General features: G+C 37.5%; 1 protein-coding gene across 2 annotated transcripts in view; it reads left to right on the plus strand.

The window, feature by feature from the left end:
- Window positions 1-16,401, plus strand: part of ACTR2 (actin related protein 2) — a 25,640-nt gene extending 9,239 nt beyond the window's left edge. For both annotated transcript variants that reach the window (XM_054822422.1, XM_054822423.1), the window contains exons 3-9: window positions 2,749-2,964; window positions 7,002-7,074; window positions 9,476-9,612; window positions 10,625-10,774; window positions 11,453-11,598; window positions 11,997-12,129; window positions 13,343-16,401. In XM_054822422.1, coding sequence (XP_054678397.1) covers window positions 2,749-2,964; window positions 7,002-7,074; window positions 9,476-9,612; window positions 10,625-10,774; window positions 11,453-11,598; window positions 11,997-12,129; window positions 13,343-13,513 — 1,026 coding nt within the window. In that variant the 3' untranslated portion in view covers window positions 13,514-16,401. The remainder of the gene's footprint in view (window positions 1-2,748; window positions 2,965-7,001; window positions 7,075-9,475; window positions 9,613-10,624; window positions 10,775-11,452; window positions 11,599-11,996; window positions 12,130-13,342) is intronic.
- Window positions 16,402-18,386: the final 1,985 nt, after the last annotated feature.

Below are 18,386 nucleotides of genomic sequence, written 5' to 3' on the forward strand. Positions count from 1 at the left end.
ATCAGTTTAACTTTTCAAAACTATTCAGAGAATCTGTCATTCCCGTGAAATTCAGAAACTCTGTGCAAAGAGCCTGGAAGATGATCAAAACAGTGGTTATCATCCATCTATTGAGTTACCAATTTCAAGTTGCTTTGTCCATGTTTTCCTTCTGGATTTCTCATTCCAGCCAGCAGCAGGGATGTAGCTTTTTCCTCCTACTCAGAGTCCCCAGTTCAGGACATAAGCACAAAAGTTCAGTTATTACGGGGATTATTTTGCTTAAAATTGCAACCTTAAAACTCTAAAACCAGAAGCATAGATGTTGCTCTTGGCTTTTACTGACTTACTAGTTATGGTCAAATGCCATGTGCACAGTCTTGTCTAGTTCAGATTAACGCCTTGCCCAGGGTAAAAGTCCAGTGTTACAGAATACTTATTGCACAGAATCCTATTTATGAGAAAATAGGCAGATATGCTGATCTCGTTTGCAACGTAAGATGCATAAACGTGCCGTGCCATGCCGCTGACGTAGCAGTGGCTTCCTTTACAGAGACATTTTAATCTGAGATCCTGAGAATGTTAGTTTGGCCCTAACTAAACTAACTCAGATCATTTCCTGCTGTACATGCATCTCTTTTCAGCCTATTTCTACTGTGTACTTAAAATAATTTGAGAATTTCATTTAGGCCTTTTCTGACTTTCTTGCTTCTACCTTCTTTCTTCACCTTTCTTGACCTGTTGAAGTAGAATAACAAAAAGATGGTAAGTGAGGTGCCCCTGTGCTATTTGTTTACCATTTTTGCTTGATGGGACCTAGTAGCTGTTATGTTATTTTTTTATGCTATTCATTGTTTTGTCTTGTCCTACGTTTTACATTTGAATACATACTTACTTTGGATGTTGTTCATTGCTTTGGTTTACTAGCAACTAATTCATGAGAATATTTTATGTATTGCTTCTAAATGCTACATAACCTGTAGTTTTGCAAGATGTAAGAATAACTCTCAAAGATCAACACGAGCTCAGCATCTTTTACAGTAGGAATTGCTATGTTTAACATTACAAACCAAGAGCTTGAAAAAACTTTCAGATGTCAGTTATACAAATATTATTGATTATCAAAGTGGTGGAAACATTGAATGTCACGATATGGGTTCCTCTCTGCAAATTCAGTTGTGCTGTCCTTCCTCTTCACCTACCGAGTGCACATGTTTGTTAGTGTGCTCTTGAGAACAATTGTTGTGCCCTTTAACTTTGTTTTAAAAGGGCATGAAAGTTTTGTGCAACTCGCATTGCACATCTAAATAGCGGCTTTTCCTGGGCTATGTCCTGTTCCGCAGCATAGAGCCTCAAAGAACAATGCACAAAGAAGGCTTCTGATTCTTCTAGATGATGGAGTTTCTGTCCTCTTAAATTCTCAGGAGTAACATGGCTGCCTGGTGGAGTTTTCATAGTACGGTTTCACTAGAGTAGATTTGATATAAAATGTGAGTGTCTTGACTTCTGTCTTCTGTGCAGTTATCTGCCGTGCAAGGAAAAACAAATAAAATGCCTTGTCAGGGAGAGGGGTTGGAAGAGGAATGGTTTGATTTAAACTATTTTCAATTAACTTCCTTTTTCTATGGCCAATAGTAATTGTTTAGGTTACTTCTTTAAAAAAGGCATTATAAAGTGGATGCTGGATTTTTCATTGTGCATTGTTTTTCCCTAGCATCGAATTGTAAGTTGAGTAACCCTCACTTTGAAGCTTTCTGTGCCACAGTAACTGCAAACTTCAGTGGCATATTTTTGTATGAAGCAGCTGGGTTTCTTGCAATGAAATGAATATAACACTAGTATGGAAACAGTGTTATTGGTACCTAGAAATAGGTCTTTGTAGGCTAAATATGATCAAGTCAGTTGAGGCTTCTTTAGAAAAGTATGGGATATAATAGGGAGCAAAGATAAGATGTTTCTGTGCATGTTTCTTCTGGGAAATACGTGGGAAAGGAGAAGATGCAGTGCTACTAATTTGGATGTGCAATGTTTGCATAACTAATTAAGCAATCTGTTTATCAGTGTGAAACGACTGTACAAACTGTGCATTAGTTGATTGTGTTTGTGTAAGAATGCATTACTGGGGTTTTTGGTTTGGGACTGTCGGCATGGAACAGATGAGGGTATATTTTATATTTAGATGTGTCTCTTCATACCCTATGACATAGACAATATGTAAACCATTGTTTCTTTTAACGTCTAGTGTGGAACTTCTAATCTCTTATTTGCTTTTGCTACTGTTCAGTATGCTTATTCACCACTCATTATTCCTTTTTTGGTATTGTGCACAGAAATTTGCAACATGCATGGAAAAATATTCTGCCAATCCCACCTACTACCCTTATGTCTTATTTTGCATCTCAGCCCTTAAAAATTAGTATTTGATAAAAAAAGTTTTGAAGGTGTCAGTGGAGAAACATCTGTACTCATAAAGGTCTTTTGTAGTACCTAGCTGTAACAGGGTTTATTGGTTTGTTTAAGGTTAATTGGAAAATGGAATTTAATAAAGTTTATTTTGGAAAAGGTTTGGGATGGGTAACAGCCAAATTTAAATACTACATGAAGTAGATTCTACTCCTCTCCGAAGTACCTGAAAATGATTGTAAAATGTGGGCATTGTATAAGAACACAGTTGGACACAGGCTGGAGCAGCTCACTGTCATTCTTGAGGATTTTGGTGTTTAGAAAACTTTGCAAGTGCTGACATGTTTCTCTATTAAAATTTTACAGGACCTCATGGTTGGTGATGAAGCAAGTGAATTACGCTCAATGCTGGAAGTGAATTATCCGATGGAGAATGGCATAGTTCGGAACTGGGATGATATGAAGCACCTCTGGGATTACACGTTTGGACCAGAAAAACTTAATATTGACACAAAAAATTGTAAAATACTACTCACGGAACCTCCCATGAATCCAACTAAAAATAGGGAGAAGATCGTGGAGGTATGTCTGTCTACTAGAAACTGATATACATTGTCAGTGAAGCATTGCTAAGAGCTTTTAATTTCTTGGAACACCTGGTAACTGTCTGAAGCAAAGCAGTTCTCCTGTTTGCTAACCAAAACTCGTCCTCAGCCATAGTCATGAAGGCTACCGTGGTTAAATCCAAACAAGCTGATTTCATTCAAAAGCTATAAACAGGCTGCTTCTCTCAAGCCATATCACCATTAAAACACAGAATTGGAAATACATGTTTATCTTCGTGTATCCAAGATACATTGATTACTAGCTATTGGATGAATGTTAATTACTTGAGATGACTTGGACTTCTGTAAGCCAGCAATGCTTCAGGGGAGATTGAGGCTGGAGCAAGATGATGCTTACCACCAGATGGAGCAGTGTTGCTGGAGGTAGTTGAGACAAAGGTGTGATGACAACCAATTCACTAATCTTTGATTAATGTTAGGGACTATCAATGAAAGCCTTCTAAAAAGGAAAGCCAGGCTCTTGGATCCTCGATCTCAGAGTGCTGCCCCAGCTGACCTAAGCTCCGTCTGAACCTTGTGTTGATGTAGGTTGTCAGATGTATATTGTTTAGCTCTAGTACCATGTGACAAATACTGGATTTTGAAGAGCAGTAATGTTTAACAAGAACAAAAAGTTTAGTTTCCTGGTTTTTTTTCTCAATCATTATAGATATTTTAAATTAATGTAAGTATTCAGTGTAACAAAAATGTAATTAAAAACTGCATTCTAAGTCTGAAACCTTATCCATTTATCGGAACTTTGAATATGAAAGCTTGTGTATATATTTTTCCCCAAATCTGTTGCTTAGTCTAATAAGAATGTATCTTTATCATTACCAACTGACCTTTCCTTTAAAATCCTTTTGTTGTCACAGCTACAGTATTGCTTTCTGCAACGTGGCAGTGTATATATTTGCGTTAAATCTTTTCTTTCAGTGACTTGGGAGCAAGTGAAGTATAGCAAAGTTGGGAAAACTTAATTGAAAAAAAATCAAACTGTACAGTCTAAATTCAGCATTTCTTACCATTTGTGGGCATTAGGTACCTATTACCTAAGCATTATGTAATGCAACGTTAGTAATACTGTCTATTGTATATTGGTCAGCTGTGGTGTGATAGACATAGCAGATTATTCTGGGTGGCCTCCATGTAGAAGGAACGGTTGAATTTCCTGTTCAGGCTTCTTTGCTTTTCAGCTGTCTACAATAGTGTTCTTGTTTCTGTTTTCCTGCTAAACACAAAAGGCTGGATTTTAGTTATTCTGGTACTGAGTAATTTTATACCATACACTGAAAAGCCTTCTATGGCTTCTGAACTCTGATACAGTATTTGTATTGCTCCATTTGCTTTTTTAAACCATTCCAGAGATTGTAGACACTTAATTATGATCCAGAAGATTAGGGAGAAATAGAGTACATTTTTATAAATTTGAATTTGAGTTAAACAGAAGCTCATTGTTTCTGTTAATATTTTTAATGGATCACAGTGATAAAAGGACTAGCAATATCTAGTTTTCTAACTGCAATATATTTATACTCCTTCCATTTTTGACATGGACTTCTCCTTTTCAGGGAGGCTAGCCCAATATGAAGCAGAGGACTGAATTAAGATTTTTCCTAAAGCCTGCAGTAAACATAGTAATGTCTCTGCGTTTTGTGATACAGTGCAGTAGCATTTTTAAAAGAAAAGCTTAGTCATCTGGACCATATCAAGATGATAGTTAATTATATACACTGGTACTTCATTCTACTTCCAGTCATTCTCTTTCCTCACCCCATCGCTCCATCAAACTCAGCTATGTAGTATCAGCAGCAAGTGTTCACAGGACAGCTATATTGTAAAAATATATTTTTAAAGTGCCGTTTCTTTCATAACATGTACAAGACAACTAGTTAATTGAGTGTTTGCTGTTTGTTTGTCCCTAGTTATCTGCTGCATTCTTATTCTCTAATACCCTCAGGAGCAGCCAGACTAATGGCATATCAGGTAGCTGTAGAGATACTCTAGCACAGTCACTTCTCCTAATCCCAAACTAGTGTTCTTTAGCTTTTTTCCCCAATTTTTAGTTCTTTTCTATACCAAATTAGAACATCACTTTGTAGGTAATCCAAAAACCTGTTGTCACAGGAAGAAGAATATTTTCAGAACATCCTGCTCAGTGTTTACATCTTAAGATTTGTTAACATATGTGTCCTGTGGCAAGGCATTTTTCCTGTCAAATAGAACAGACCTAGATGTCTTAAAGAATAACAACCCCCTCAAAGGCCTGCATATAGGTTGTATAAAAGGGTTTTGCAGTGGCTTCTAGGGTTTTAGTACATGTGAAGGCATTAACTAATGCCATTTGAATATTCATTTTGTTGTATGAAGATGATAATCTAGATTTTTCTTAAATTAGTTTTTCATTTTGCAAGCACTCGGGTTGTTTGAGGGACTCATCCATTGGAATAGTGCTGGTTTTAGACAATGACTACTCAAACTGTTTTTGAGTTGCCCTTTCAACTGTTCCTTTTTTGGCAGGCACTTCTGCTTCTTGTTTCTGAAGGTATCGTGTATGTGCTAAATTCTGGCCAGTACGGAAGTGACTAGCCAGCCTTGCAATGTCTTGCTCATGCTTAGCCCATGTACCTGACTACTGTATTAAATTTCCTTTTTATTACCCAGTTCATGTTGGGGGTTTATAAAAACCTGAAGCGTGATGTTCTTATGGCAGGGTGCTCTGCGGCTCACCTCCTCTGTGTTCCTTTCTGCTTGACTTCTGCTATACTGCGTGCTCACAGCAAATACCCGAGAAAGGCGGCATCAGTCTTCCCAGGGGTTTTGCAGTGTGCTCAATACAGCTATGAAGTAATTAACTTGACTTCGCAAGGATCAGGTTTTTTATATGGGCCAGCCGTTTAAAATCACACTATTCTGACAGAGGAGGTACTTTAAATAGTTCAGAATTCTAAAATTGTGAGGCATCAGCTCTTTTTCTTTAAAAATATTTAGGTATCTTTTACTTGAGCTGTGGGAGTACTTAGGATTTAATCACTTTCTAATTGTAGAAGTTGCAGAAGTGCTCAGGAGGCTGCAGAATAGCAAAAGCAAAACTTCTGTATGTGCTGGAATAATCAGAGTTCATCCGTTTTTCCTGGTAAAGCATTTTGAGGGGAAAACTGCTGTGTAGTATGACTTGTTTACTTGGCCTTTTTTGTGTTTATAAAGATGACAAGATCCTATAAACTCTACATCCTTTAATCTTAGACTCTGTTTCTTCACTGAAACTAGTTTAGTGGGTAGGGGAAGCTAGTTTACAAGACAGGCAGTTAATTTTCATGTTTCAGTAAGAGTTCTGCAAACCTGTGGTATGTTGTAACCAAGCAGCCCTACCTGTACTATTTCAATTGTAGTGGATTTTATGCTAATTTTAGAAGTTTGTCAGCAGTTGTGCTTTAAAGAAGGGAAGAAGGCGACCCAGATGCTGAGAACAGCCTGTGACACAGGGCTGATTCTAGGCCTATATGTGTAGGAGTCTGCCTGGTCTTTACTTGGCCTAGCCTGCAGTTGTACAAAGTCTGTAGGGCTTGATATGAAGAAGAAAAATACCTGAACTTCATTAAATTTAAAGCATACACCTTTAACAAACATTTCATTCCCAAGTCACACTTCAGTAATGAAGTACTTGGCTGGCCTCCCACTCATTAAGCACTTTGGAAAATGGCTTAATAAAGCTGCAGAATTTGGTATGTGGGTTTCTTGAAAGTATTCGCTTTCGTTGCTAAACGGATGTAGAATATTTCATATGGCTCGTCTTGCATGAACAGGTAAGGTATAGAACTGAATGTACTACTTACTGCCATAAAGCAAGTAGGTTTCTAATGTTTGTGTAGAATCTGTGTGATGAAATTTCTCGGAAAGTGTTTTTGATTAGTAAAAATACAGGATTGTAGAAATACAATTTTCAAACATACATGAAATTTCTTTTAAATTGTTGGCCTGTTTTGGACATTAATTTTTGCCTTCATTTTACAGGTTATGTTTGAGACATACCAGTTTTCTGGGGTGTATGTAGCCATTCAGGCTGTTCTTACTTTGTATGCTCAAGGTAGGCAAAGATAACTTAAAATCTGTTTAGTTTATAAATATGTTGCTGAGCCAAAGTACTAATATGGTATTAATGGGTCTTGGGCTTAATTTAATGCTGTTGTAAGTAAGCTCAGCTCTTACTTACAGGCTTGCTTTTTGTTTTGAGGAGCTATTGATAGGTATTACTGTCAGTGTTATTTTCATCAACCAACTGTGGAGACATGCTTGTAAATGCAAAACCCTGGTTTATCAAAACTGTCATTGTTTCAGGGTGTAGTAGTTTAGCCTTTGGCATGTTTCCAAGTCTTAATGACATACTTTTGATTTTTCTGATAAAGGAAAAATTTATTACCATAAGTGAATTTCAAGATGATGACCAGGTGACTTTTGCACTATTTTTAGTTTAAAAAAAAAAAAATTGTTTATCTACAGCAAAAGAATCTAGTATAAATGATCCTCAGCCTGAGGAGAAAATTATGAATTTACTGAATTAGACAGAAATTCTACCATTGACTGCAACCGATTTTAAGAAGTTACTCAAGTACATCAGTTGTAATAACATGACTCCTTACATCTGTTTACTAGTGGTTTGGTGTATTTAGTTGTCACATAGCAGGACATAAATATCCTTTTCCATTAACGCGTCACCATAGTTTCTATGTCCAAGAGCAAAAGCGATGGTCTACTGGAAGGGTGGTTCTGTTATGCAGGTCATTAAAACTAGTTGAACCAAAACCACTTTTGCAGACCTGGATATTAATTTTATTTGCTGTGATCTGTGTTATTACTCTTTTTTCCCCTTGTATTTTCTTTGGTTTGATTCCTTGTAAATATTTAATTGACTAACATAAATTCCGCTGTAATTGTACATGTATTTTACCATAGTAAGTACTTTTGTGAATAACAAAAAGCAAAACAACTTAGAGCAGTCCACAGTGTTTCTACATACTAGCATCTGAAACAAATTTGAAGATCTTCTAAGACATAAAAACTAAGTGGCATGTAAATAGCACACTTGCTTTTGAAATTAAAAAAAGCTCTTTAAAACATTCTACTTATGTATTGCATTAAACATTACAGTGGTGGCTAAAATTACATAGAGAGACATGCCTCATTTCAGTGCACCACATTTTGTTGCTGCTGTTAAAACTCTCTTAAGCCTAACTGTTGCTTTTACCTGGAATTCTGTGTGCTTGTGTGCTTTTTAAAGGCAAAGGGATGTATATATCAAAACCTAGTTCTAATTAGGAAATTCTTTAGCAGTTCCTCACAACAGTCTTTTGGAGTTAGGTGTAGTCTCTTGTGACTATTTCCTTCCTTACTGTGTGTGTCCGATTGCAAGACTTGTTGTGTTTGCATAGCAGTTATTTCAGTTCACTAATAAATCTGAAGATCTGATCACACAGCTGAACCAAGGTGTGTTCTTTGGTTCATTTGAGGCAAATAACCAATTTGTTTGCCTTCTGTTTACAACACTTGAGCAAATTACAGTAGCCAAACCAATGTACCTTGCCATTATGTATTAAATATTCCTTCATTATTTTAAGGTCTTCCCTTAAAACATATTTTCTTGCTTTAGGTAGCTTGTGAGAAACTATAAAACTGTTTTCTAAGCAACTTTAACCATTAATTCTTCTTATTATTTAATTTGTTAGTAAAGTATAGAAACTTCTGCTTTGACATGTTTATGATATCTCAGTTTTGTACACCTTAGAATTTAATGGTGTTAAGGTAAACTTTTTTCACTGGATTTAATTTCTTCAGTCTATGAAAGTGGATCTGATTTAGCCTAACGCTACTTCTGTGGGGAAAAAAACGTGTGCTGTATAATCCAAATATTCTCGACCTTATGAAAGCATTGTTTGTTTTTTGAATACCAGTCAAAATCAACGAGTCCTAATAATTGTAACAAGATAAACTTGTGGCCTGAATACCTCTAGGATTCTTTGTATTTGAGAAATTAATATAAGGTTGTACCTATACAGCTGAATCTGAAGAGGAATTTGTGCCCCAACAAGCATTTAATGATCTTAGATATTCTCTTTAATTAGAATGCAATTTAAGATGTCAAAACACCAGATAAAATTGTGAACGGTAGAGTTATAAACATCTAGGAAAAAGCAGAGGTAATACTTTTTTAAAAAGTACTTTTTAAAATTTAAATACTTTTTAAAAAAATACTATTAAAAAAAGCATTTGTTACTGTGAAAACCTTAAGTTTAGAATCCAGCTGAATGGAAATAACTGAATTTTAAATTGTGACTACTTTTCCCAGAATGATGGCTGGAGGAACAGAGGTTGTGTTAAGGTTACAGTAAAAAATCCTATCTTAAACTCGCTACTATTCTGCTCTGTTTATGAAGGTGCTAATAAAAGTTGTTGTTGGCTTTTTTTTTCTTCCCTCCCTGCCATTCTTTTAGGTTTGTTGACTGGTGTTGTTGTGGACTCTGGAGATGGTGTAACTCATATCTGCCCAGTTTATGAAGGTTTCTCTCTTCCTCATCTCACCAGACGGTTAGACATCGCTGGGAGGGATATCACTAGGTACCTCATCAAGGTAAGGTGGAAAGAATTTTTAAGGTGGAGGCTGGTATCTGTGGTACATCAGTTCAAGTTAAAATCCCTTGATAGCAAGAAACCACTATACATTTTCCCTTTATTATTCATATGTTAACTAGAATCATAAAATCACAGAATGGTTTGGGTTGGAAGGGACCTCAAAGCTCATCTAGTTCCAACCCCCCTGCCATGGGCAGGGACACCCTTCACAAGACCAGGTTGCCCAAAGCCCCATCCAGCCTGGCCTTGAACACTTCCAGGGAGGGGGTTGCCACAACCTCTCTGGGCAACCTGTTGCAGTGCCTCACCACCCTCACAGTAAGAAATTTCTACAGAAAGAACTCCTGTATTCTCTGTATTGCTTCAGTCTATCCTTATGTTTTCTCATCTAAATTACATGTCATATTACTGATATTATTCAGAGACTTCACATTTTCTTAGTGGCAGTCTTGTAGGAAGGGATTTTATTCCATATTTGGGAAGGAAAAACTCAAAAGTTGGCTTTCCTGATGCATAAAATGAAAACAAAATTGTATTCTATCAGTTCTACTCATCTATTTTTTAGAAAGACTTTTTCTTACAATGTGGAAAACAGTGTAGTGATTCTTCCCTGATTATTAAATAAGACAGTATGTTTTATAGACTGTTTGGTTGGGTTTTTTAAATATAAGCAACACTCTGGATTGACAAATCTTAAGGTTAAATTGGAATGCTGGAGTGTTCTGAAGTGAAGTCCTAAACATAAGAATTATTTTTGTTACCTTTCACTTGTTTTTCTAATGGTTATACTGAAAGTTGTAATGATGAAGAAAGTTTCCCATTTGGAGTAATGCTGCTGCTATTCTACTTTTCTGGTAATAATGGGTACACTGTGACAGATTTGACTTAATACTAAATTAGAAGTTAAAGAAGGATGAACTTTTAAAGGTAGGTATTTGAATGTATCCATCTACTGATAAAGAGATCTGGGCTGTTCCTCTTGTACTGGTAACCTAATATGTCCCCTCTAGCTCCTCTTACTACGAGGGTATGCTTTCAACCATTCTGCTGATTTTGAGACTGTTCGCATGATCAAGGAAAAGCTATGTTACGTGGGATACAACATTGAACAGGAGCAGAAACTGGCATTAGAGACCACAGTACTAGTTGAATCCTACACGGTGAGTGTTTTGAGACAGCTTTTCTTGTCCTAAACTTCGTAGGTTTAAATTCGGATAGCATCTAGCTTTGATTCCTTCTAAATTTTTCTTGGCAGTAGCTCACTTCCCAGACATAACAGTCTGTAGAATCAAGATTACTTGGTTCTGAGAACTTTTAAAAGCTTTTTGTTTTCTTTTCAGATTTTCCATAAGACTTTGTACTCATTTTTGCCATTGTAGATCCTTGAAATTTGAGTATTATGGTACAGGAACTTGTAGAGAAAGTGGACTTAGTCTAGCATGTCAGATTGTTTCTGCTTCACCCATCTAGCAGTGACACATGTGAGGCAAGAATGGTAAACTTGCTCTTAGTGGGAACTTCCTGTGATCATGCATGGAAGAAAAGAACTGCAGGAAAGCATTACTCTTTTGAATCGATATTAGGTGCTGTATTGCAAGGAAATGTTCGGTACGTCAGTATCGATGTATCTGGTCCTTGATGTCTCTAAGTACATTGCATAATGATTGAAGAATTTGTATCTTCTTTTAGTAGTACTGAATGACTTCTTGCAGTGGTGACAATTATCAACAATTTCCTGTTTTAAAGCAGTAGGAAACAACGTAGGTCACTTCCTCTTGGTTTGTTTAGTATCCAGGTGGCTAAAAGTAGTCTTCTAAATGGTGTTTTTTCTTCACTAGCTCCCAGATGGCAGGATTATCAAAGTTGGTGGAGAACGGTTTGAGGCACCGGAGGCTCTCTTCCAGCCTCACTTAATCAATGTAGAGGGGGTTGGTGTGGCTGAATTGCTGTTTAACACCATCCAGGCTGCTGACATTGATACCAGGTAAGAGCAGAACGCTTAAATTCCTCTATCAGGGTGTGAGGTGACGCAAGAACTGTGTTCAAACAAAGTAACGTCTTTTGCTTTAGACGCTAATGTGTGAACTGCTAGGGGAGCGAGGGGTCAATCTGAGATGACTCCTTGGAGCTTAACAGGTTGTCTGGAAACTTGACTATGTTGGTATGAACAAGCAAGGATAAAATCTTGAAAGCGCAATATTGTTTTTAATGCTGCTTTCTGGGACGCCTGGAAAAGCATGAGCAAGTCTGCCAGACTCATGCAAGAGCTGTTTTTGTGTAGTGACTGTTCTTTGTATTTACTTCTCTGTACGTACAGGTACCTACTTGTACTATGCAACACTAGAAAGACTATTTTTTTAGAAAGACTTTTTTTTTTGTCAGGTCTGAATTCTACAAGCACATTGTGCTGTCTGGAGGGTCCACCATGTACCCCGGGCTGCCTTCACGACTGGAGCGGGAACTTAAACAGCTCTACTTGGAACGAGTTCTGAAAGGAGATGTGGAAAAACTCTCGGTAGGTACCGAGTCGCTGCGTTATTGGTGTGGTGCAGAGGTTTATCCTGAATTCCCACTAGAGGGAACCAAGTAGTCAGAAATGACAGAAGCTGTGGGTAGCCCTCCATGCAACTTGCAAAATTGCTGCCTCTCTGTTCTTCGCGCCCCTGCGTTTCGTGTAGGTGGCTTGTGTGTATATACTCACAATAAAGCCATCGTCTAATCTGTGCTAATAGCAAGTAATTCTTGAAGTCTTGGGTTAGTTTGAACATAAAATGGGATGATAAATGCTAGGGCACAACTTGTTATGTAGGTTAAATGAAGCTAATGAGGTTTCGTGCCTTAAGTCATCAGTGAGCAAAAACGATATTTTTTTTTCTGTGAAAGCTTTGGTTCATGCTACCAGTGAAATACTCAAAAGTAAGAGGCTGGTGTTCTCACACACCTTCAAGTGGAATAAATTTCCCTTGTTCATTGGTTACTGTGATAAGCAGACAACAGCCACACACAGATTACAGAGGTAACGCTGCATTGTAATGCTGTCTGCTTTTCAAGGAGATATTTACAGAGAAAATTCCTTTGAGTGGAGTTCCTAATGTTGAACTGAATTGAACTTCCCCGGTTCTCAATACAGTGTTCCTTGAACATCTTCTGCAGCTATATGGAATGACTCAATTGTACAGAATGTTTTAAGTCTAAAACAGTATTTCATACATAGCTTTGACTGTACTCATTTTTGCTCTTGAAGTCAAAGACTGCTCTTTAGCATTGAGAATTTAAGGGAATATTAATTAGTTAAGCTGGTCTAGATTATATAAATTTAAATCTATTCTGTCTGCCCTTCTAAAACTTGGTATAATTCTGAAATATTTTGTGATTTGATGATCTGGTAACTTCTGATAATTTTATCCATTGAACCTTAGGAAGTATTTCACCATGTTCATGAAATTTAAAAATACGGTCTTTACTTCTGATTCTGACTCCTGGGCTTTTTGCGGATATACTGAAAGTATAATTTTGGGGAAGGCGTCAATAGCTGACTCTCATTTCCAGTGCAAAGTAGTTATTTTACTTCGGTTAAGCAAGCTGGGCGCTGTGCTAGCATTTCAGTGTTTTGGTTGCGTTTTTCTCACTAAACAGTTTCCACTTCATCATTCTGGTGGAAAGTACAATTTTATTTTGAAGGGCTTTGTTGCAAGAATCCTCGTAATAGTTTCTTTTCTCTTTCTTAGAAATTTAAGATCCGAATTGAAGATCCACCTCGTCGAAAGCACATGGTGTTTTTGGGTGGTGCGGTTCTAGCAGACATCATGAAAGACAAAGACAACTTCTGGATGACCCGACAAGAATACCAAGAAAAGGGAGTGCGTGTGCTGGAGAAGCTTGGTGTGACTGTTCGATAAATCCCAAAGCTTGTTCCGATCACATGTCTAAAGCTTTTTTTTTTTCTTTCATTGCCAATCTCTGAACTCACTCAGCTACATGCTATGGAAAGGCCTGTCTGTGGCCTTTTGACCCAAAGGTCAGGTTTTGTTCTGGTTTCTTGGGGTAGCTTTTGTTAAATGTTTCTTAATGTGGCTAAATTTGACTATTAAATTTGACCACTTCCCTGCAAACAAAACAGAGCAAGAGCAGCCTGTCTACTTCATTGTTCCTTCTCAGTAGGCAATTGGGTAATTCTGGTAGGCTTTTTCTTCTGGGTTTATTGCTGTAGTACTGCTAGCTTTTGTCTCTAGTTCACAAGGGGTTGTGTGCCTTTTTTAGCATAAGAAAACCTTTAAACAGGAGTTTTCGCTATTGGATCATTGTGGTGGTTATTTTTGCATCCTTTCGCCTCTCTCTACATGAAGATTATTTTTTTTCTTTCCTGCAATTAGGAATTTTGATTAAACATTGTTAGAAACTAGTTTAACGAGCTGGAATGGCTTTAACACACTGTTTCGATGTCATGTGGTTCCATGCACACTGCTGCCTAAAGTGGCTTCTGAGGTGGTTTAACCTTAAAGGCGGTGGTGGGGCTTTCATACTGTATTTCTCTAAGTGGGCATGTACACAGTTGCCACAAACAGAGAAACACCTGATATTCTGGCAAATGTAAATTTGTGGCCTTAGGTGTCTTTTTCTGGAGGGAGGAGACAGGTTTGAGCTGTGTTGCTTTTCTGTTAAGGGACAACTGGGGTCAGTCTGACCAAAAATGCCTCTTTTTATAGCTAAATTTTGGTACCGTGTTGTCTCAGCATAGCAAGCAAGAATGTTAAATTAGCTATTCTGTAATTGTTGAGAAACTTAGATATGCTGAGACAGGAGCCTCTAAACTTCTGAAGAGATTTAATACTTTCAGAAATGCTTGTGAAAACTGTAACTATAGATATTAAACCCCCCCAGAACTAAGTTTTAAAAGTCTGATGTTTTAAGTGCTTGTATGTACATCAGAAGCACTTCCCTTAAACTTTACAAGTATATTAACCTAGTGCCAAGTAGTTACTGCAAATGAATGTTTCATTGACCAGTGTTTATTGCAGCAAGCAGATATTTATAAACAACCACTGGCAGTAGGTTATAAAGAATGACCTATATTTGTTCCAGTTAAAAATAACATTGGAATATGAGATGTTGTTGGTTGGTAAATATCCACAATTCATTTTGTCCGTCTTGATTTTTGATACTTAACGTGGGATGGGGAAGGAAGTGAAAAACCAATGATGAAAATGCTGTTTCCAGAAAGTACATTAAAGCTGAGTTGTTCTGAAAAATAGAAGTTGTCACTAGTAATTATCAGCCATCTTCTCTGAGTATAGTTGCCTGTATTTTCTTCCTACTAGCAGACTGGTAACTAACTTTGCAATAAAATCTGCCTTACATAAAGCATAGCAAAAACTGCTTGCATACACACGCCAGTTAGACTTAGTTCTACTTTGCTTGTCATGGAAACATTATATCACTTCTTACTGGTTTTCCAAGCCTACCATAACATTTAAGCATAAGGAAGTTAAGATCTGCTTTTGACTTCCAAACTTTGGAATGTAAGAGATATGCTTTCATATACTTGCCATTTGTCTACATCTTCACATTAATAATTGACCCCAGGAACATGGAAATATTAAACTCCCTTGGATTCTTAAAATTTGCTCTCTTTCTAAATCGAGCAGACAGCTTCCTTTTGGCTGAGCGAGCCAAACAAGCAGAAACCATGTCTGCGTTTCTTTAATAACAAGACAGTCGCTATAGTATTGCTAGTAATGACCATTTAATTATAGGTGGGTGGGGTTTTTTGCAGCTATATTTACTCTTAACTTGAACAATATGAATTTACAGGCATGCCGGTCATGCCTCAGTGCATGCACTTAAGCAGTTACTAGATTTTTGGGGACGTGAATGTAAGGGGTACTCTGAATTCCTGTAGTCTTCTGAACATTTAATACACAAGATTTAAAAATGCTGTGGGCTTGCTTTAGAGCTATGGTTTCTCATGTGACTGTCTCTGGGCTTTTTGGACAGTGTTGAGAATCATGGAAATAAACCAAAGAATGATTTAAAAACCTTTTTTGAATGACAATCTGTCATGTGATTTTTTTCAAATCTAGGCCTTGACCCTGCAACCCCTTTTCTAAACCATCTTCTCCCCCGTTCATTGGCTTCAGTTAGGTATGTGCATGTTTGAGTAAAGGTTTTGGAATTTGGCCCTTTCACTAAAGAACTTCACAGTACCATGAGTAATAAATGTCAGTTGATTATGCAGAATCTTGGGTTTCCATGGAAACCATGTATATATTAAAAAAAGCAACTAGCATTTTAAATTGCAGCTATCATGGATTCAGAAAAATGCATATGTAATCCAAATACTGAATGGGGTGTTCCAGTTGTGCTCAGTGTGGTTTTCCATGTGTGTGTTTGCACACACGAGTGTGTGTGTGTTCTCTCAGCTGACAGTTTCAATATTGCTATGAAAGCAATCTGGTTTTAAAGTTGGTTGTGGGTTTTTTTTTTTTAAGACCAAATAACTTGAGTTGTATTTGCAATATGCTTCAGCTCCTATAAAATTAGAATAGAAGATGCTGCATAAGTTGTAAGTTTCTTGGGAACATCCTATTTTTAATGTTAAGCTGCTTCAAACCCCGCCCCCTCCCCCCCCAGTGTTCTAGGATGTTAACTGATGTAACACAAATGGCTTTTTATACAGTTCTGAATAATGTTAACACACAACACTGGTTGGGACCATGAATGGAAATAAACATCTATTTAAATTGACAGGTCTTTTCAATACAAAAATAAAATCAGATTTTTTTTCAAAGTAGACTATGTTTGCTTTGTTTCCTTTGGGAAATCACAGTTCTGTCAGTTTTTCTCTAACTTAACTTCCATCACAAAACTATTATGAGCTGCTTATGCAGAGGAAATCTGACATGACAAAATAACACATTCCCTATTGATTGCTGTCACAGAGTGAGAAAAGTACCTCTACTCCATTCTCTACCCAAGACTCCACTCCCTCCATCCTAGTTTCTTTAAAAAGAAAATAAAATCCTTATGATTAGACAGGAATCATTTTTAGTTCAAGCTTTATGCTCTCTACTGCAAAATGGGAAGAGCCCTCGACTTGTACGGACTTCAGCATCCCTGGCTAAGCTCAGAAGCCACGTAATAGTGCTCTTGGAAAAATCTTGGCGTTTTGACCTCGTGCTACTTCAGCTGCATCCCTCATTGTAACTGATAGAAGAACTGTATGAAGGGTAACGTGTAGCATTTAGAATGATGCACTGGTTTGAAGCAGCTCTTGCATCTGGAATTTTGTAATTCTCAACTTGCTGTGTGGATTAGTGGCTGGCCCACTAATCACGATGCATTTATCTGGCTTTTGAAATGAGCTCAACCAGCCTCTTCACCCCAGCTCATTGTACATGCTGTTCTGTATGTTCCCCAGGCATCATGTCCCCAGTAGGATAATGGCTTTGGTTTTCTTAGAGTGAACCAGTATGTGCAGTTTAGTTCTGGGTGCCTCTGTCTCAGTGGCTAGGTCAAACATATGCTATCTTAGGTAGACAGGATTTTAATAGCAAAAAAAAAAAGCTCCCAACCCCCAAATATTTATTCTATCACTGTGCATTCTTTGGGGGGAAAAAAAATCAGGCTTTACCTCTGCTCAGTAATAATTCATGTTCCCTACTCCTCCCCTTTGGCTTGCTTTGCCTGACATGGCTTTTGTGTGGAAAGGACTAAATACAGCTCAGTTGACATTTGCTAGTCAACTTTTTCAATAGTGAATTCCTCCCTGCGGGCACTTCATCTATTTTCCACAAACAAGCTTCATTAGTTGTTTCAATACTGTGAAAAATCAAGTTTTGTTTTTTTGTTGTTTTGATTATTTTTTTTAAATCCAAATATATCTCTTCCTGTGTTCCAGCAAGCAGGAGAATGATATAAAAAAAATGGGTTTGGACCTTTTCAGCAAGTATTAAAATCTAAACTAAAATATTGCTTTATATGAGCCCTGCCATGTGATACTTGTTCCCTTCTATGGGTTGGTTTGTTGTCCTGGTGGTGTAAGTCACTGTCACTTTGCCATTATAGGCCTCAGGAAAAAAAAAAAAAAAATCTTTCATTCAGAGTAGGCTGCTAATTTTGCCTCTTACCTTCACTGCATTAAAACATTAAGATCAACTTTAAGTAACATTCTCCAGGTAAATGACTTACCTTTCAGTAACCTGTTGTTGCAGCCTATTGTCCCAACTAACAACTGCATGAAACAAGATAGCAGTGCACATCTCATTGCCCAGACAGCTGGAGAAGGGCTGCTTGCCCTCCTTGTGCCTTGTGCTGAGTTCTGCTGCTGAAAGAAGGAGAGAAGTTCAGGGAGGAGAGGAAGCGTGGAGCTTTGCTTCTCAATTTTATTTTTTTCCCTTTGAAAGCAATTCCTTAACATTAAAGATTAGGGAAACAGTTTCTATTCTGGGTGATGAGTAAAGCATATTAAGAGTCTAAGCAGAGACTTGGGATGATGCTAAGGGGCATCTTCCAACTGCAGTACTTGTGTTCCTTCCCATACCTTTAAAAAAAAAAAAATTAAAAAAATCTCTGTTCCCCAAAGCCTAGGAATGGTAATTAAATTGTAGCTGCAGGAATAATGACAGATATGGGCCCCTTGCCTACACCTTTTCATCACTGCACCCGTCTCCCATCTGCTTTTTGTTTGCCCTGAAGCTTAAGTGGTTTCAAGATCCTCCTCTTGCACGCATGTTCTCGCCATGTGCCCATTTTAAATCTCTCCAGGTATTTTAA

Source organism: Grus americana, chromosome 3, assembly GCF_028858705.1.
Source record: "Grus americana isolate bGruAme1 chromosome 3, bGruAme1.mat, whole genome shotgun sequence".
In the NCBI taxonomy this organism is placed as follows: Eukaryota; Metazoa; Chordata; class Aves; order Gruiformes; family Gruidae; genus Grus; species Grus americana.